Here is an 18975-nt window from a genome sequence, read left to right on the forward strand (position 1 = left end):
TTTTTTAAATGGTAGTAATGTTCCTGTTTTCATTTCTGATTTTAGTAATCTGAGGCTTACCTCCTTCTCCTTGGGCAATTTAACTAAAAAGTTTGTCAATTTTGTTGATGTTTTTAAGAACAAACTTTTGGTTTTGCTGATTTCCTCTACTGCTTTTCTATTACCTATTTCATGTATTTTGGCCCTAATCTTTATTTCCTTCCACTGCTTATTTTGGATTTAGTTTGCTCTTTTTTTTTTTTTTTAAAGATTTATTTATTTATTCAACAGAGATAGAGACAGCCAGCGAGAGAGGGAACACAAGCAGGGGGAGTGGGAGAGGAAGAAGCAGGCTCCTAGCGGAGGAGCCTGATGTGGGGCTCGATCCCGTAACGCCGAGATCACGCCCTAAGCGTGAACGCAGACGCTTAACTGCTGTGCCACCCAGGCGCCCCTAGTTTGCTCTTCTGATTCTAGTCTCTTACAGTAAAAGGTTAGGTTATTGGTTTCAGATCTTTCTTTTTAATAGAGGCATTTGTAAGTATAAATTTTCCTCTATGTACTGCTTTAGCTGCACTAAGTTTTAGTATGTTGTGCTTCCATTTTCATTCATCTAAAAATATTTTTCCAATTTCCCTTGTGATATCTTCTTTGACCAAGTGATCATGAGTATGCTGTTCAATTTCCACATACTTTTAAATTTCAAACTCCTCTCTGGTAGTGATTTCTACTTTCATTCTAGCATGGCCCAAGAAATTAAGACTCGTTTTATGGCCTAACATAAAAATTACTTTATGTTCAATTGTGCATTTGAAAAGAATGCATATTCTGTTGATGAGTGGAGTGTTCTCTAGATGTCATAGGTCTCCTTGATTTACAGTACTCTTCAAGGCTTCTTAGTTTATCTAATTGTTCTATTATTGAAAATGGAACGTTGATGTTTGCAACTATTATTGTTGAGCTGTATTTCCCCTTCAGTGCTGTCATTTCTGCTTTATATGTTTTAGGGCTCCATCATAAGAAGCATATATTTTTACAACTGTCGCATCTTCATAAAGGACTGACACTTTTATCATTATAAAAGAATCTTTCTGTCTCTAGTAGCAACTCTTTCTGAAAGTCTATTTTGTCTGGTATTCATATAGTCACTCCAGCTCTTTTCTTGGTTCCTGTTTGCATGGCAGGTCTTTTTACATTCTTTTGCTTTCAACCTATTTAAAATGTTTTCCTTGTAGAGAGCATTCTACTTAGATCATGGCGTTTTTTGGTTGTTGTTGTTTTTAATCCATTGTGCCCATGTCTTTTGACTGGATTGTTTGATCCATTTATATTTAATGGAATTACTGGTAAATTAAGATTTATATCTGCCAGTTTGCAGTCTGTTTCCTATATGTCTAATATCTTTTCATTCTTTTATTCCTCCACTACCATCTTCTTTTGCATTAAAAGGATATTTGTTAGTGTGTCATTTTGTCACTTATCATTTCTTGTATAATATTTTTTGAGTGACTTATTTAGCAGTTGCCCTGGGGATTACAATTAGCATCTTAACTTCTAACAATCAAGTTCAGATCAATACCAATTTCAATAGTACACAAAAACTTTGCTCCTACATAGTAGGCTCCATTATTCTTCCCCACTTTGTGCTGTTACCACCAAATAACATCTATGTTGTGTATGTCTCAACCCTAATTTCTAATTACTGCCTTATGCAGTTGTCTTTTTAATCAGAGAGCAAGGAAAAAAGAGAGGTAAAAATTACACTGTACTCTCTTAAAAACTTATCCACACATTACTTTTACTGGTGCTCTTATTTGTTGGTGTGGATTAGAGTTACTGTCTGGTATCCTGTCATTTCGGCCTAAAACATTCCTTCAGTACTTCTTACAGGACATATTTACTGATGGTAAATCTTCTTAGCATTTGTTTATCAGGAATATCTTAATTTCTCCTTCATTTTTGAAGGATACTTATGCTAGATATAGAATTCTTGGTTGACAGTATTTTTCTTTTGTTATTTTGAACATGTCATCACACTGCCTTCTGGCTTCCGTGGTTTCTGATGAGAAATCAGCTGTTAATCTTGCACAGAGTCTCAAGATCAGCCAGAAGTGAGAACTCAGGGCCTTTTAAGGTGTTGTTTTGTTTTTCTTTTCTTTTTTTTTTTCATAAACATATGCACTGCTCTGATCGCTGTACACAGACCTACACTACCACATGGCCTTCTAGAATCCCAGAAATATGTCAGAGCTTTTCAAAGCCCATACATAAATATCATCCAAGATTTTTCCTCTGAATTTTTTGATTATTTTATTGTTTGCCACAACTGTTATCATTGCCTCAGAGAGCTGCAATGGTGAACAATCAACATTTAATTTTTGTTTTTGTTTAGTTTTTGTTTTGAGGATGTTGCTTTCCTTTTTATTTTTTTTAAAAATGCTCCCAGGAAAAGGCTGTACTGGGCAAGATCTGACTGAGGTCAGATAAAGCCAAGCTTTGAGAATGGCAATTTCTACGACCTATTAGGTCAAATAATGGCAATTCTCTTAGAATGGAGCTTTGAATGAGTTCCAACCCATTCTTCCTTCCCAGTGACTGCTAGGATGAATAGCTGCGGATTTTCACCCTGATTGCAGGACTCTTGGTTTTCAAGGCCACCATGGAGCTAGGTAGAAAGGGATGGGAATAGGGAAAGTTGAAACAACATAACACTCACTGTTATTACCAACATTTAACCATTTTTCTTGAACAAACACTCTTCAGATTGAGATACACTTTGGATTAAGTACCATAGTTGTGAAAAAGTTGATTTTGACAATTTCTGACAGTATTCTCATTGTTTCTATATAAGACAATATTCAGAGGTCCTTTACTCTGTCATTACCAATGATGTCGCCATTTTTTTTTTTTTAAATGCCCAATCCCATTATCATGATTTGAGGAGGGTAAGAATGGAAGAAGCAGCCACAGTAATGTAGGGCATGAAGGTTAAAAATGGAAAACTGCTGAGAAATAAAAAAATACCTTGAGACAAATGCAAATGGAAATACAACATCCTAAAACTTATGAGATGCAGCAAAAACAGTTCTAAAAGGAAGGGTCTTAGTGATAAAATGCCTACCAAAAAAACAAAGATTTCAAACAAACTCCTTCCTCAGAGAACTAGAAAAAGGAAAAAACAACACCAAAAGTTAGAAGAAGAAAGTAAACAGCAAAGATCAGAGCAGAAATAAGTGAAATAGAGACTAAAAAAATAATAGAAATGATCAGTAAAACTAAGAGCTGGTTCTTTGAAAAGATAAACAAAAGTGACGAATCTTTAGCTAGAATGACCAAGAAAAAAAGTGGTCTCAAATAAATAAAATCAGAAATGAAAGAAGATATTACAGTTTCTGGCACAGAAACAGAAAGGATAAGAAACTACTATGAGGGGCGCCTGGGTGGCACAGCGGTTAAGCGTCTGCCTTCGGCTCAGGGCGTGATCCCGGCGTTATGGGATCGAGCCCCACATCAGGCTCTTCCGCTATGAGCCTGCTTGTTCCTCTCCCACTCCCCCTGCTTGTGTTCCCTCTCTCGCTGGCTGTCTCTATCTCTGTCGAATAAATAAATAAAATCTTTAAAAAAAAAAAAAAGAAACTACTATGAACAAGTATATACCAACAAATTGGACAACCTAGAAAAAATGGACAAATTCCCAGAAACATACAACCTACCAAGAATCATAAAGAAATAGAAAATCTGAATAGACCAATGACTAGTAAGGAGATTGAGTCAGTAATCAAAAATCTCCCAATAAAGTACAAGAGCAGATGGCTTCACTGATAAATTTTACCAAACGTTCAAAGAAGATTTAATATCCTTTGCAAATGCTTCCAAAAATAGAAAAGGAGGAAAACCTTATAAACATTTTATGAGGCCAACAGTACCCTGATACTATAACCTGACAAGGACACCACAAGACAATTACAGGCCAGTATCTTTGATGAATATAGATGCAAAATCCTCAACAAAGTATTAGCAAAGAATGAAACAATACATTGAAAGAATCACATGATCAAATGGGATTTATTCCAGGGATGCAAGGGTGTTTCAACATCTGCACCAGATGTGATCCACCAGAGTAAAAAATGAATAAAAATGACATGATCATCTCAATAGATGCAAAAATAATATTTGACAAAATTCAACATCCACCTGTGATAAAAACTCTCAACAAACAAGATGTAGAAGCAATGGATCTCAACATAATACAGGCCGTATAAGACAAGCCCACAGCTAACATCATACTCAACAGTTAAGAGCTGAAAGCTTTTTCCCTAACAAGACAAGGATGCCCACTCCCACCACTTTTATTCAAAACAGTATTAGAAGTCTTAGCCACAGCAATTAGACAAGAAATAAGTCATTCGAATTGGAAAAGAAGTAGTAAAACTGTCACTATTTGCAGATGACATGATACTACGTATAGAAAATTCTAAAGACTCCAGCAAAAACTGTTAGAATAAATGAGTTCAGTTAATTGCAGGATATAAAACTGATATACAAAAATTTGTTGCATTTCTACGCACTAGTAATGAACTATCAGAAGGACAAATTAGGAAAACAATCCCATTTACAACTGCATCAGAAAGAACAAAATACCTAGGAAGATTTCAAACTATATTACAAAGCTGTAATAAAAACAGTATGGTATTTGCATGAAACAGATACATAGATAGAAGAAACAGAATAAAGAGCCCAGAAATAAACACACGCATATATGGTCAATTAATTTATGACAAAGGTTCCAAGAATATACAATAAGGAAAGCACAGACTTCAATAAATGGTCTTGGGAAAACTGGATAGCCACATGCAAAAGAATGAAACCCAACCACTATCTTACACCATACACAAAAATTAACTCCAAATAGATTAAAGACGTGAATGTAAGACCTGATTCCATAAAACTCCTAGACAAAAACATAGATTGTAAGCTCCTTGACAGCAATCTTGGTGATGATTTTTTGAATCTAATACCAAAAGTAAAGGCAAAAAAAGCCAAAACAACTAAGTGGGACCACATCAAAATAAAAAGCCTCAGCCCAGCAGAGGAAACCACTGGCAAAATAAAAAGACAACCTACAAAATGGGAGAAAATATTTGCAAATCACATTGCTAAGGGGGTTAACATCCAAAATATATAAAGAATTCACATAACTTAATAGCAAAAAACCAGAACAATCTGATTTAAAAATGAGTAGAAGACCTGAATACACATTTTTCCAAAGAAGACATACAGATGACCAACAGACACATGAAAAGATGCTCAACATCACTCATCATCAGGGAAATGCAAATCAAAATCACAGTGAGGTCACCTCACACATCTTAGAATGGCTGGAGTCAAAAAGACATGAAATAAGTGTTGCCAAGGACGTGGAGAAAAGGGGACCCATGTGCACTGTGGGTAAGAGTGTAAATTAGTGCAGCCACTATGAAAAACAGTATGGAGGTTCCTCAAAAAAATTTAAAATACCATATGATCCAGCAATACCACTTATGGGTATTTACAAAAGAAAATTAAAACTAGCTCAAAAAGATCTACGCACGCATGCCCCCACATTCACTACAACGTTATTTACAACAGTCAAAGCACAGAAGCAACCTAAGTGTCCACTGATGGATGAATGGATAAGGAGGTGCGGATACACACAATGGAATATTATTCAGCCATAAAAAAGTAGGAGATCTTGCCTTTTGCAACAACGTGGATGAACCCTGAGTGCATCAGGCTAAGTGAAATAAGTCAGAGAAACACAAATGCCAAATTATTTCACTTACATGCAAAATCTAAAAAAAAAAAAAAATCAAACTCACAGATCCAGGGAACAGACTAACGGTTTGTTAGTTAGAAGTAGGCAGATAGAGGGTGATCAGAAGGTACCAATTCTCAGTTACAAATTAAATAATTCCCGGGGATGGAATTACAGCATGGTGACTATGGTTAATACTATATTGTATATTTAAAAGTTAAGAGAGCAGAACTTAGTTCTCATCACAGAGAAACATTTTTTTTTAAAGATTTTATTTATTTATTCGACAGAGATAGAGACAGCCAGCGAGAGAGGGAACACAAGCAGGGGGAGTGGGAGAGGAAGAAGCAGGCTCATAGCGGAGGAGCCCTATGTGGGGCTCGATCCCAGAACGCCGGGATCACAGAACGCCCTGAGCCGAAGGCAGACGCTTAACCGCTGTGCCACCCAGGCGCCCCCACAGAAAAACATTTTTAACTGTATGTGGTGATGGATGTAAACTAGATTTACTGTAGTGATCATTTTGCAATATATACAAATGTTGTACACCTAAAACTAGTATTTATATGTCAAGTATATCTCAATTCATGAAATGGAAAATTGCTACTTATTTTTTTTTCATTATTTTTACCTTCCAGTCTTGGCATCTGTGAACAATCCAACTGAAAAACAGATGTGTTAATAGTGTTTCAGAAATCACTCTCACTATACTTCAGTCACATGGAAAGCAAAAAAAGAAGGCTGTATAAAAGCAATGTGTCCTTTACTTACTCTCATGTCTAAATTGCCACTATTTCATGTAAATGTTTAAGTACAGATTTTCACGGTCCTAAGCCTGAATACTCGAGAGCTATGCGTGCTCCTAGGGGGCAGGCAGAATTACACTTTTCCACATTTATTTCCAATTACACTTAGAATGATTTTCTGCTAGTGCCAAAAAGGAATGAGAAAGCATGGCCTGGCTGTTAAATGGATCTGTCAGTCTGCTCCAGAATATGGACTGAAACTTTATGACTGCTTCCGGGTTAACCTTCTTTATTTATTTATTGGTCCAGTTTTTAAAACGCCTCAAAAGCCATTTAGCAGTCATTGTTCTTTGTGGAAAAAAATAAAACTCTCCTCATTTCTAAGACATGTTATTTAATCTATAAACAATTCATTTAAATCTTTACTCTGAAAACAAACCATCACAAAAACCTAAATCTTCTAAGTAAACTGTCAGGATGCTGAATCAGAATGGAAAGAATCGAAGATAAATTAAGACGGCTTAATTAACCGAATACTGAAAATATCCATGATGGATTTTTTTGTAGGTTGGTGGCAGAGAACTAAGGCATGCCGAAGGCTGAAGTTCAGAAGTGGAGAAGTGGTTCTATTGGCTCAACAGCCAAAAGGACTCTGACGGGAAATGAAGCGTTGTGTATGTTGAGAATGGCACAATCAACAGGGTTGACAATGTCTGATTAAGAATCACTGTCTCATGCTTTATTTCACCTATGAGATTTTCATTATCCATTATCCACTGCTTTACATTATCCACGAATACTACTGAATGTGTCACTAAGCCACTCTATTCCAACCGAGAATATACAGAACTGGAAAACATATCTGTGTTCCTATTCCTCAAACCCCAGCACATACAAGTAAAATAATTTTTCAAATAACAGAAAATAACGAGTTAGTGAGAATATGGAGAAACTGGAACTCTCGTGCATTGTTGATGGGAACGTAAAATGAGGCAGCAACTGTAGAAAAAAAGTACAGCTGTTTCTCAAACAAACAAAAAAGAAATCAAACATACAATTACCATATGGTCCAGCAATTCTACTTCTAGGTGTATATTCGAAAGAATTCAAAGCAGTGACTTACGGTTATTTGTACACTCATGTTCATGGCCTTATTCATAATAGCCAAAAGGTGGAAACCCAACTGTCCATCAATGGATGAACGGATAAACAAAATGCGGTCTACATATACAATGAAATACTATTCAGCTTTAAAAAGGCATGCAATTCTGACACATAACCATAAAGACATCATGCTAAGTGAACAAAAAAGGACAAATAGTGCATAACTCCACTTACGCGCGGTATGTGGAATAGTCCAAATCACAGAGAAAGAAAACAGTTGTTACCAGGGACTGGGATGGGGGCGGGAGGTGAGACGTTAGTGTTTCATGGGTACAAAGTTACAGTTTGTGATGATGAAAAATTTATGGAGATGGATAGTGGTGATCACTGCACAACGTGAATGTACTTAATACGACCTTGTACTTAAAATAGTTGAAATAGTAAATTTTATGTTAAGTACATTATACCACAATTAAAAAAGATTAAACTTGCCTTCCCAGTGAAAACAGTCTCTTAGAGTGTTGGTGGTGCTTTTCAGTTGTTATAGTTTTTAAAACTCCTCTCCTATGCTCAAATTCTCTTCTTCCTTGACCCATGGAAGTGTTTTCTATGGAAAAAATTTTATTGAACATTCTAACTTTTTCAGCAGGGGGCTATCCTACCTCCAACTTCCAGATGAGACTCAACGGGTGGCAAGGGAGGAGGCCATGCCTACGAAAGGGAAGCAGCTTCTGACCACCTACACCAGCCATTCTTAGTTCTAGTTGCACTTTTTCATCCCTTCAGACTAAAAAGAAAAAAAGAAAGAAAAAAAATACAGACACACTAGGTGCCACACCCAGGGATTACGGCTCAATTGATCAGTGATGATGCCCACATGTGGAGGTTTTCTCAAAGCTTTCCAGGTAATTCTGATGTGTAGCCAGGTGTAGACCCACTGAATTAGACACTCCTTAGAGAGCTCAACATCCCCTTTTAAAAAACTCACCGTAAGAAATAATGGCAAGGGAGCCTGGGAGGCTCAGTCTGTTAAGCATCTGACTTCGGCCCAGGTCATGATCCCAGGGTCCTGGGATGGAGCCCTGAGGTGGGTTCCCTGCTCAGTGGGGAGCCTGCTTCTCTCTCTCCCGCTCCCCCCCCCACCGCTTGTGCTCTCTCACTCTCTCTCCCTCTCAAATGAATAAAATCTTAAAAAAAGTAATGGCAATTACGAATAAGAAGCTGTTAAACTTAATTTTGATAATCCTTACACCAGAAATAAAGACAAGTTAGAATTCATGAATTCATCAAATGTTTGTGCAAGCTACTACTGTCGGGGACCATGGCCAGGCCAGAGATGTGGGCAGAAGAGATGACCCCTCTCCCGGTGCAGCTCCCGGGCTCCAGGAGCAGAGGAAGCCCGGCGTGGGCAGGACACCAAAGTGAGCACCGCCCGAGGACAAGTGCATAAGGGCAACATGTGGGAGCAGCTTCTATGATGGATGGAAAAATCGGGAAAAACTTCCCAGAAAAAGCTATCCCTATACTATTAATGAGTTTTGAAAGGGAACTAGAAATTAGCGAGGCAAACCTGGGAAGATAAAGTGACATTCCCTTTTCTGGAAGGCAGTGCGTGCCGCTCTGGATTACCCTGGGCCCAGGAGCATGGGGCGATGCTCGGCTGACCTGGTGGCTGGTCACGGTCAAGTGATGTGAAATGAGGTGCACTCAAGTTCACAGCGTCTGGGGTCGCGTGATACGGCTGCTCAAGGGGCCCAGGAAGAAGGCCCGCTAAGTTCAGCTTCTGAAGCCAGGGCAGAGACGTGCGTGCTAGTCACGGCAGCCCACGGCGTGCCAAGGAAAGCTGGCAGGCGAGCCAGCCCCCGGGTCAGCCACGCCCAGCACCAGGCCTTCGTTCTCATTTGTTCTCACACGCTGTCCGCCTCTTCAGGAGACTCCAATGAAAACGTATCCCCAGATGCTCTCCACAAACTCTTAGGCAAGTCAGCGTGCTGAAAAGGCACGTTTCTCCCCTCTTGACCGGATTAGAAAGTGTGAGAATCATTCTTTGAAATCCTTCCCCACGGGCCACCAGTAATTATGAAATGATTTTTCATCTGGGAAATTATGAAAATGAGCATATAGCCACTTCTCAACTTTCCGAGGATCTTTTTGTTTCGTTTTTCTCTTATTGATCAGCCTCTTCCTGGCGTACTGCATCTAAAGCAGGGGCCGCTGTTTATCTCCACACGCCGGCTCGCACGCTGAGTCCGTTCGCTGAGTGGTGATGAGCGCGGGCCCACCAGCCGGGACAGAGAGAAAGTCCATCGTGAGCCCGAAGCCAAGAGTTTGCATGTTCCTAAGTATTACCTTCCAGAATGATCTGAAATAGCTCTATGTGGTGAGAATTCAAACCCTGACAGAACAGCAGGAACTCCCGCAGTATCTGTTCTCCTTTCAAGCTCACAACCCAGAGGGCAGGTGGCTGGATCCCTAATCTCTAGGTGGGGAAACTGGGCCAGTACGCCTGCTGTGCCCAAGGAGAGCCTGGGAGGCAGCGACGCCCCTCCCCCGCAGCTACCTGCGGAGCTCTGGTCACCGCGGTCATCAGCCACACAGAGCACTGAGCCAATTCCCCTGGACAAACCCAGGTGACGGGGGATCACAGACACTGATCTCGCTTCTTGGTGAAGAGACCACTCGCTCAGGTGTCTGCAGTGTTGTTCCAAGGGCTCTGCATTTGAGGTCTTACTCTGTGAGGGATTCCCTTCCCCCCGTCCTGCAGAGGAAGGGCACGGAGGCTCAGAGCTAAGGACTTGGTCACTGGGCACTAAGCGGGAGCGCCATCGCCGGAGATGCGCTAACCGAGCTGGATCACCGAGCACCCTCGGACCAGTGACTTGGCGGGTCCCGGCCTCCACTTCCTTCTATTTAAAGGAGGACAAGAGCGCTAGCACGTCCCTTGCAGAACCGAGTGAAGACGAAATAAGAAAGCTCCCAGAGCACCGCGGATCGCCTGACACCTGGTAAACACGCCTGGTGCGCGGCAAACGGTCATCAGTCGGCCTCCCACGCAGAAGCGGAAACTTCGGATTTTCAAAATCCTTCGTCCCAAATGCTTCATTCATTGAAATTCTGAGGGATACCACTTCACTTCCACCAAGCCCCACCTGAACACGGCCACCCACCCTCAGCTACCCTGGACAAAGTCCCCTGATGACGGGCACACGGATGCACAGACGCTCCTGACCCCGCACGGCCGCGGTGACCCAGCACAGATGCGGCTCGCGAGGACAGCACCGAACACGCCGGGGAGGCCACCAAACACCTGCAAGTCTCTAGAATGTGCCCCATTCCGGAAATAGATAAGAAATGAGCAAGTCTCTAGAATGCACCTCATTCCGGAAATAGGTAGGAAATGAGCAAGTCTCTGGAATGCACCTCATTCCAGAAATAGGTAAGAAATGAGCAAGTCTCTAGAATGCACCTCATTCCGGAAATAGATAAGATGTGGGCAAGTCTCTAGAATGCGCCTCATTCCAGAAATAGGTAGGAAATGAGCAAGTCTCTGGAATGCACCTCATTCCAGAAATAGGTAAGAAATGAGCAAGTCTCTAGAATGCACCTCATTCCGGAAATAGATAAGATGTGGGCAAGTCTCTAGAATGCGCCTCATTCCAGAAATAGGTAGGAAATGAGCAAGCCCCTAGAATGCGCCTCATTCCAGAAATAGGTAGGAAATGAGCAAGTCTCTGGAATGCACCTCATTCCAGAAATAGGTAAGAAATGAGCAAGTCTCTAGAATGCACCTCATTCCGGAAATAGATAAGAAGTGGGCAAGTCTCTAGAATGCGCCTCATTCCAGAAATAGGTAAGAAATGAGCAAGCCCCTAGAATGCACCTCATTCCAGAAATAGGTAAGAAATGAGCAAGTCTCTGGAATGCACCTCATTCCGGAAATAGATAAGAAGTGGGCAATAGACAGCTTTTCCCCTCACACTCCACCACCATCCCTGTGGTGCTCTAAGTTCTCAGGACAGAATCACCATGCCCCTGCAGCTGCGATTCTGTCCCAGGGAGCCCACACACCACTCCAGTGACAGTCACACTGCACCAGCCTAAGCACAAGGTCCCAAGTCGGTCCCCAGACCCTGCACTGGAAGGCACCATATGACACACTGTCTCTACTGAGAACACTAATTTTATCTTCCTTATACAAAATAGTCACATATTGAAAACAACACATTTAATTTACAAATGGTCTCAAAGTGGCAAGGTTATTACCTTCCTTTAAAAAAAAAAAAAGATCTGAGAGAGAGAGAACATGAGTGAGTGCAAGTGGCGAGAGGGGCAGAGGCAGGGGGAGAGAATCCCAAGCAGACTCCCCACTGAGCAGGGAGCCCAGACGCAGGGTTCAATCCCATGACCCTGAGATCATGACCGAAGTCGAAACCAAGATTCGGACGCTCAACCAAACGGGCTGCCCAGGGGCCCCACACCTCTCTTTCATGCAGTATTTGTATTCACAAAGCAAAGGAAAACATTGCCAATTCTGGCTATGTTCATTTGGCTTTGATGATCTGAACCGGGCTGTTTACTACATTATCTACCAAGAAAGGGTTTGCCAAGTAAATTAATCCAGACAAAATTCCTTGTCGACAAATATCAAGACAAAGAAGGCCCTGTGTGACCGCTATTTCTCGAGAGCCCAAACTCCACAACCCTCCATAAGGACAGCACACCCACAGTGAATCCAGAGCCCGGAAACTTGTCGAGGAATGGGATTTTCTTTTTTCCCCAATATGAAAATTCTTATTTTTGTTATTATTTGCCTATTTTTAGACAACTGGTATTCTGGTTAACAGAATGTTCTAATTACCTGGAATCACCATATACTTCTGCACTTAAGTTACAACTCAAAGTATAATTCAACATATTAACAATAATTAAAACCAAAATTAAATTTAACATACCCATTATTACCATACCACACAATATTGTTAAGAAGACCAAAATTCTGCTAATTTATGGGCAGAATCTGAAATGGCTTGTTAAAATTTCATAAATAGGTAATATCTCTTTAAAGGCCTTCTGTCACCTCAGACCCCCTGCACCCAGGCGGCCACGCCACCATTCATGCCTCACCTGCCACCACGTGGTTCTCAAATCACACTTGCAATCCCGTCAGTCCCCAACTCAAAAATGTCACAAATCCTCCAGTATCTACAGAAATGAAGACAAATTTCTATTTCAGCCATCAATCCTTACAGGCTGACCCGAGCTTGCCTCTCCCCCAAGAGCTGCATAGACCCTGGGGTCTGCTGTTCCCTAAACTCGCCCTGACCTGGGCCTGCAGGTAAGGCACCTCTCAAGTGCTACCTCTTCCACGATGCTTTTCCCAAACTGCCCTCAAGAGCAGTTCTCTTCTATTAAATCGTAAACCCAAAACATTCCGTTCATACCTCATTTTCTATCTCATGGGACAGTAAGTTACATATTTATCATAGTTATTCGCTCGCTGCTAGATACACAACCACTTGGGGGCAGCGGCTGTGTGTTCCCTACAAAGTCCGTGCAGCCCCCCAGTCAGTAAGTGTTTGCGGACTTCAGCCCACGGTGCTCCTCCCGCATCACTAATATTCAGCAGACGGCCAGCCTCCAACCACCAGCCCCTCCACCTTCCCGGGTCTCGGTCTCCTTGCTTATCTCACCTCCTTATTAGGAATTAGAGGTGATTCTGCTGAGACGAACTTGTCCATCTGAGTTCCCAATCCCTCCCACCCCCCCATCTCCTCTCCTTTGGGACTTCAACACATCTCTTTTTCTCTCAAAACTTCAACTTGTCTTATTTCATTAAAAGAAAACAAAAAAGCAGTTCTCCTACCCCTTGAAATGGCTACCATCTCTCTTCCCTTCTCAATCCTGCCACGTTTCTTGAAAGAGTTGTTCCTGGCCCTCCTGCCTCTTAGTGGTGCTCGCCACCCCCAGCCCTGCACCCACCATTTCACCCTACTTCCCCAGAGGTCTCTTCTAAAGCATGGATCTGATTTTCAGTTTAAAAAGGGCCCTTTACATCTCTAGAGGCTAGAAACTACTGTATACTGGAAATGGGGATAAGCCGTAGGGATGGAGAAGCTAGGTGTCAATAGAAAAATAAAGTATAAATACAATGGCCCACGTACAACCTCAATCCTTGGAATCAAAACTTGTCAAAACTCACAGCACCTTAGAGCTGGACCTCAGAAATCATCCCACCCTTCCTCTACCTTACACGTAGCTCCTTGCAGCCCTCGCAGCTACTCGCTCCCGGGACATCCTCTGTAATCACTGTCCTGCCCAAATGGAACCTCCCCAATCCTTTCATGGACTTCATTTTTAAGTTACAGCAATGTTTCCTCACCTGAGAGCAAAAACAGCACCTGCCAAGACCAACACGGCAAAATAAAGACGGACACAGAGTCAAACTCCCTGAATGACATGAAACGTTACAGTTTCAGGGTCGGACACTCAAATCAGCTTCGAGTGATGGGCTAGGCGGTGACTTCACAGAAACCCGGGCGGGACAGACCCTGGCGGCTTCCAGGGAAGGTGCTCGCCACCCCCACAGCAAGACGCTTGTGGAAATGCGGCCTGTGGGTGAGGCAGCATGTTTCTCACTCAGCTCCTGGGAATCCAGAAGAGGCCCAGGCCCCAGGCGGTCCTCACCCCACAGACCGTTTCCTGAGCAGCGCTTCCCTGACAGTCCAGAGGCCAGCAGGACACTGGGCTTCCAGCTTCTCTCTCTCCTTCCAGACACAGAGTGGCTGTAACTTAAAAATGAAGTGAAAAGTACCATTGGTACGTGAAGGTCCACAAGGTCTTTCCCTTCCTCCCACAGAGAATTCATGAATCTTATGTGAAACGTAAACAAAGCTGTGAATTTTCAAGTTTTAGAATGAGAACTCCCTCCACATCAGAATCATTACCTGATCAACGAAATCACTCTCACTTAAAGGCTTTCAAAAATACTAATAATTTACCAAAAACTAATTTGCAAAGCAAGTTCATGTGTGAAGAAAATAATTTAGCATGGCAAAACCTGTTTTCTCAGAGACAGAAATTTTATTCCTATTTTGAAACAAGGATAATTAAGAAATAGGCAAATCATTCATATTTTATGATAGTTCTTATATTATGCTTTGAAAATATATTGAAATGCTTAGAAAAAAGCCAAACATCAGTCATGTCATAAAGCAAAGTCTACCAGGGAATTTAGCAGTAAAAAGGCATCAGATATCTTGTCACAGGCCAGGCCTAATGCATAAAACCCACGTGCCTTTCTTGAATTTTAGATACGGATCCAAACTGGGGGGAAGCAGTGCAAATATTCCATGGCTTTACTGGATACTCGATCATCTACGTAAAATTTCTCACAACAAAATCCAGGAAGACGTATCCAAGTTGTCCTCGCCTCGAAGCTACCTTGCAGGGCTGTAGGCAGAGATCCTACGTGCAAGGAGACACACCGGCAGATCTTGTGGGGAAGCAAGGCTCTGGGAAAGGTACGGACCAGACACCTAGCAGCGGGCCGCTTTAGCAGCCTCGACTCCTCACTTAGGAACCAGGGACCTGGGCTTCTCTTTGAGCTTCCCGAGGATGGAAGCCAGGAGAAGGAAGAATACATCAGAGAAGACCTCAGGGGTCAGACATGCTACAGCTCATCCCACACACAGGGAAACTAAGCCCTGGGGAAGCAAAAGACTTTGCCTTCTGTTCTCAACATTTTCTGCTCAAAGTTACACTTCCTCTCAGTAAGAAACCAGATTCTCAAAAGACACAGCCTTCGAATTTCAGAGTCATGAACTCCCATTTCATTGAGGAAAGGCCTTTTTGGGAATCCTCAAGACCTTCCAAGTATGGCTGACCTTCAGGTAAATGGTTTCTTTGAGAGGCCAGCTCAGCTCTGAGGCTGCAAGAACCGAAGACCAAAGGGTAAAGCTTGTGTTGGGGAGGTCAGGAAACAGAGGGGAGAGCCCCGGACAGGGTGGCCAGGGAAGGGTAAGAGCTCCAAACTGTCCTTGGGGTCAGAGACACTGACACACATTTCCACAAAACTGGCACTCGGGAAATGTCTGTTAAATGTCGGGTAAAAATATCCTAGTTTGTCCCCTCCCGTGATGCAGGGCGGCAGATCCGCCACAGTGCCGTGCACGAGAACTTCCCCCAACAACTCCTACCCCAGCATTCTTCCTACTCTTGCTCCCTTAAATTCACAGGATTGCCAGAATAGAAGTAATGAATCCAGTTCAGAACACAGCCTTCACCCCATCAGGATTCAGAGTGTAGAGACTTTGACTGCAGTTGGGAAATACACACAGAGGACTGGCCAAGCACAGGATGACAGACGACAGACAGACAGAGCTGTGTTCCAGAGTTGAAGATGGACGAAATTAGTCTTGAAGCTTCTCTGCCTCCATCTTCTGGGTTATAAATGTCAGTGATTTTTCTCGCCTCTAAGCCTCATGTTTTTATTTTTATTTTTTTTTTAATTTTTTTTTTTAAGATTTTATTTATTTATTCGACAGAGATAGAGACAGCCAGTGAGAGAGGGAACACAAGCAGGGGGAGTGGGAGAGGAAGAAGCAGGCTCATAGCGGAGGAGCCTGATGTGGGGCTCGATCCCGTAACGCCGGGATCATGCCCTGAGCCGAAGGCAGACGCTTAACCGCTGTGCCACCCAGGCGCCCCTAAGCCTCACATTTTAAACTGCATCCTTCCAAAGTTACCATAGGCCTCATTTTACAGAACCCACAGAAAATCCGTTGCTTTATGACAACGTAGCATTTTGGGATTTGTGGACTACTATAGGTCTTACTCAATTCAACGGGTTGGTCAGAGAATAAAAATTAAATTTTTTAGAGGGGGGAGGGGCAGAGAGAGAGAGTCTTAAGCAGACTCCATGCCTAGCGCAGAGCCCGACGCAGGGCTCGATCTCACAACCCATGAGATCGTGACCTCAGCCAAAATCAAGAGTCGGACTCTTAACCAACTGAGCCACCCAGGTGTTCCAGAGAATATAAACTTTAAAAGACAGTTATACTCAGTTAATAAATATTTGAAAAACCAGAAATCCAATTTTATGTTTCAGCTATTAAATGTATCAATAAGTAGCAAATTTATCAATAAGCATTAAAATGATTAGTTTGTCAATTTCACATCACTGTTAAGTTTATCAATAAGCATGTGATACACTGAAACCAACTGGACTCCAACAGAGGGGCACCAGAAGGCACGGGCAGCAGCCCCTGTGAGGAGGGGCCAAGTCTGGTTCCCACCACTGACCCGACACCCAACCCAGCACGTGGCATGTAATATACGCTTGTTGAAGAGATGGCCGCATGGACAGCTGACAAAAATGGAACAGAATGACCACTTCTAATCACGCACAAAGTCCATTCCTACTTGAATTAATCAAAAAGCCTGCTTTGAAGGTTTATTATAATTTATCTGCTGAATATAATACGCTCTAGGGTCTTTCAAAGCTTCCTTCCTCCAGGACGCTGTTACAAACAGGATCACTGGAAAAATCAGGGAGGAGCAAATGTCACCATCCACACTCCTCACCTGCCATGTCGATGGCAAAAGGCCTGTCTGCTCTCCAGCCGGTGTACCAGCCAACGACTTTGCCGTTTTCCACCAACGGACGTTCATAGCGTCGCCCACCAACCAGGCCCACTGGCCAGACAGAGACTTTGCGTGTAGTTCGCATCTACAAAAAGGGGAAAGAGATGTAGTTTAAGTTTTCTTACAGAAAATAACTTGAGGGAGGAAAGAAATGTGAACCACACAGAAGAAAGGGGGTGAGTGGGGGGTGGGGGGGGGCGTAGATTTTCAGAAGCTGAGGGTTCCGAACAGAACCCCTCTGCTGGCAGACTGCTGCTCGATGCGGGTCCGCTTGGCGCTGTTGGCCACCTGTCACAGAGTCATCTGGCGGCTCAAGGCTTAAGAGAAATAAAGTGGGTGTCAGTATCTGAACATCACTTATTTGAAGCTAAATTGTGACTATCAAAAATATTTTCTATTTGTTTCAAAATTGAATCTTCAAACTTTGCGTCTTCGGAAGTGAGAGGGTTGACTTCCCTTTAGGAAACTTTATTGCTCAGTAACAGCAAAAATTTCACTCAGGGAAGCCACAGGAGTTGCCTTTCTATGAATTTTCTATTTATATAGACACAGAAATATTGGCTGGGGGTGTTAATAATGGCATCCAGATACAGAAAAGATCCCCGGCATTCTCCAGAGAGACAAAAAGAAAAACGTACCCTACATTCTGCCTTTCAAGGGAAACTGGGCCCATGCAGGCAGCTGGAGAAGCTGGCCCTCTTCCAGCACACACTGCGGTATCTGGTGGAGCGCTGGTTAAAGACAGGCCTGAGCTGAAAGTGATTTGCTGAATTCTTTAAGGGGAAAGACATGTTCACGAAAAAGCTTGCTGACATTAGGGCAGCACCTTAGGGGAAAAGCACCACCACCACCACCTTCTAAGACACATGTCGAACAGGACCATAAGCAGCCCACAAGACATCTTTGTGCAAACTAGAAGCTTGCCTTTTCTCGGGCACACACGTATGTGGGGGCCGTGGCTTGGCCATTAAAGTACAGGCCGATTTCAGCTCCACTCACCCTCTTAGCTGAGGGTGTCCTTGGGCGTAACCTACATAGCTACATTTGGTGGGCCTGTTGTAATGACAATTTCAACACCAAAGGTTTTTTTTCCCCGCCCAACACCAAAGCTCTTTTATTTGCTATAGAACTGGGTTATGATCCAAAAGAAAAAAGAAACTTGTGGGACTTCATGAAGATAAAAAGCTTCTGCACAGCCAAGGAAACAGTCAAAAAAAAAAAACCTAAGAGGCAGCCCACGGAATAGGAGAAGATATTCGCAAATGACACTACAGATAAAAGACTGGTTTCCAAGATCTACAAAGAACTTCTCAAATTCAATACACGAGAAACAATCAAATAAAAAAATGGGCAGAAGATATGAACAGACACTTTTCTAATGGAGACATACAAATGGCTAACAGACACATGAAAAAATGTTCAAAATCATTAGCCATCAGGGAAATTCAAATCAAAACCACATTGAGATACCACCTTACGCCAGTTAGAATGGCAAAAATGGACAAGGCAAGAAACAACAAATGTTGGACAGGATGTGGAGAAAGGGGATCCCTCTTACACTGTTGGTGGGAATGCAAGTTGGTACAGACACTCTGGAAAACAGTGTGGAGGTCCCTTAAAAAGTTAAAAATAGAGCTACCCTATGACCCAGGAATTGAACTACTGGGTATTTACCCCAAAGATACAGACATAGTGAAGAGAAGGGCCATA

General features: G+C 42.5%; 1 protein-coding gene across 1 annotated transcript in view; it reads right to left on the reverse strand.

Moving 5' to 3' along the window:
- Positions 1 to 18975, reverse strand: part of B3GAT2 (beta-1,3-glucuronyltransferase 2) — a 73735-nt gene that overhangs the window by 6552 nt on the left and 48208 nt on the right. Inside the window, exon 2 of the mRNA XM_026507115.4 lies at positions 17206 to 17350. Coding sequence (XP_026362900.2) covers positions 17206 to 17350 — 145 coding nt within the window. The remainder of the gene's footprint in view (positions 1 to 17205; positions 17351 to 18975) is intronic.

Source organism: Ursus arctos, unplaced genomic scaffold, assembly GCF_023065955.2.
Source record: "Ursus arctos isolate Adak ecotype North America unplaced genomic scaffold, UrsArc2.0 scaffold_29, whole genome shotgun sequence".
NCBI lineage: Eukaryota > Metazoa > Chordata > Mammalia > Carnivora > Ursidae > Ursus > Ursus arctos.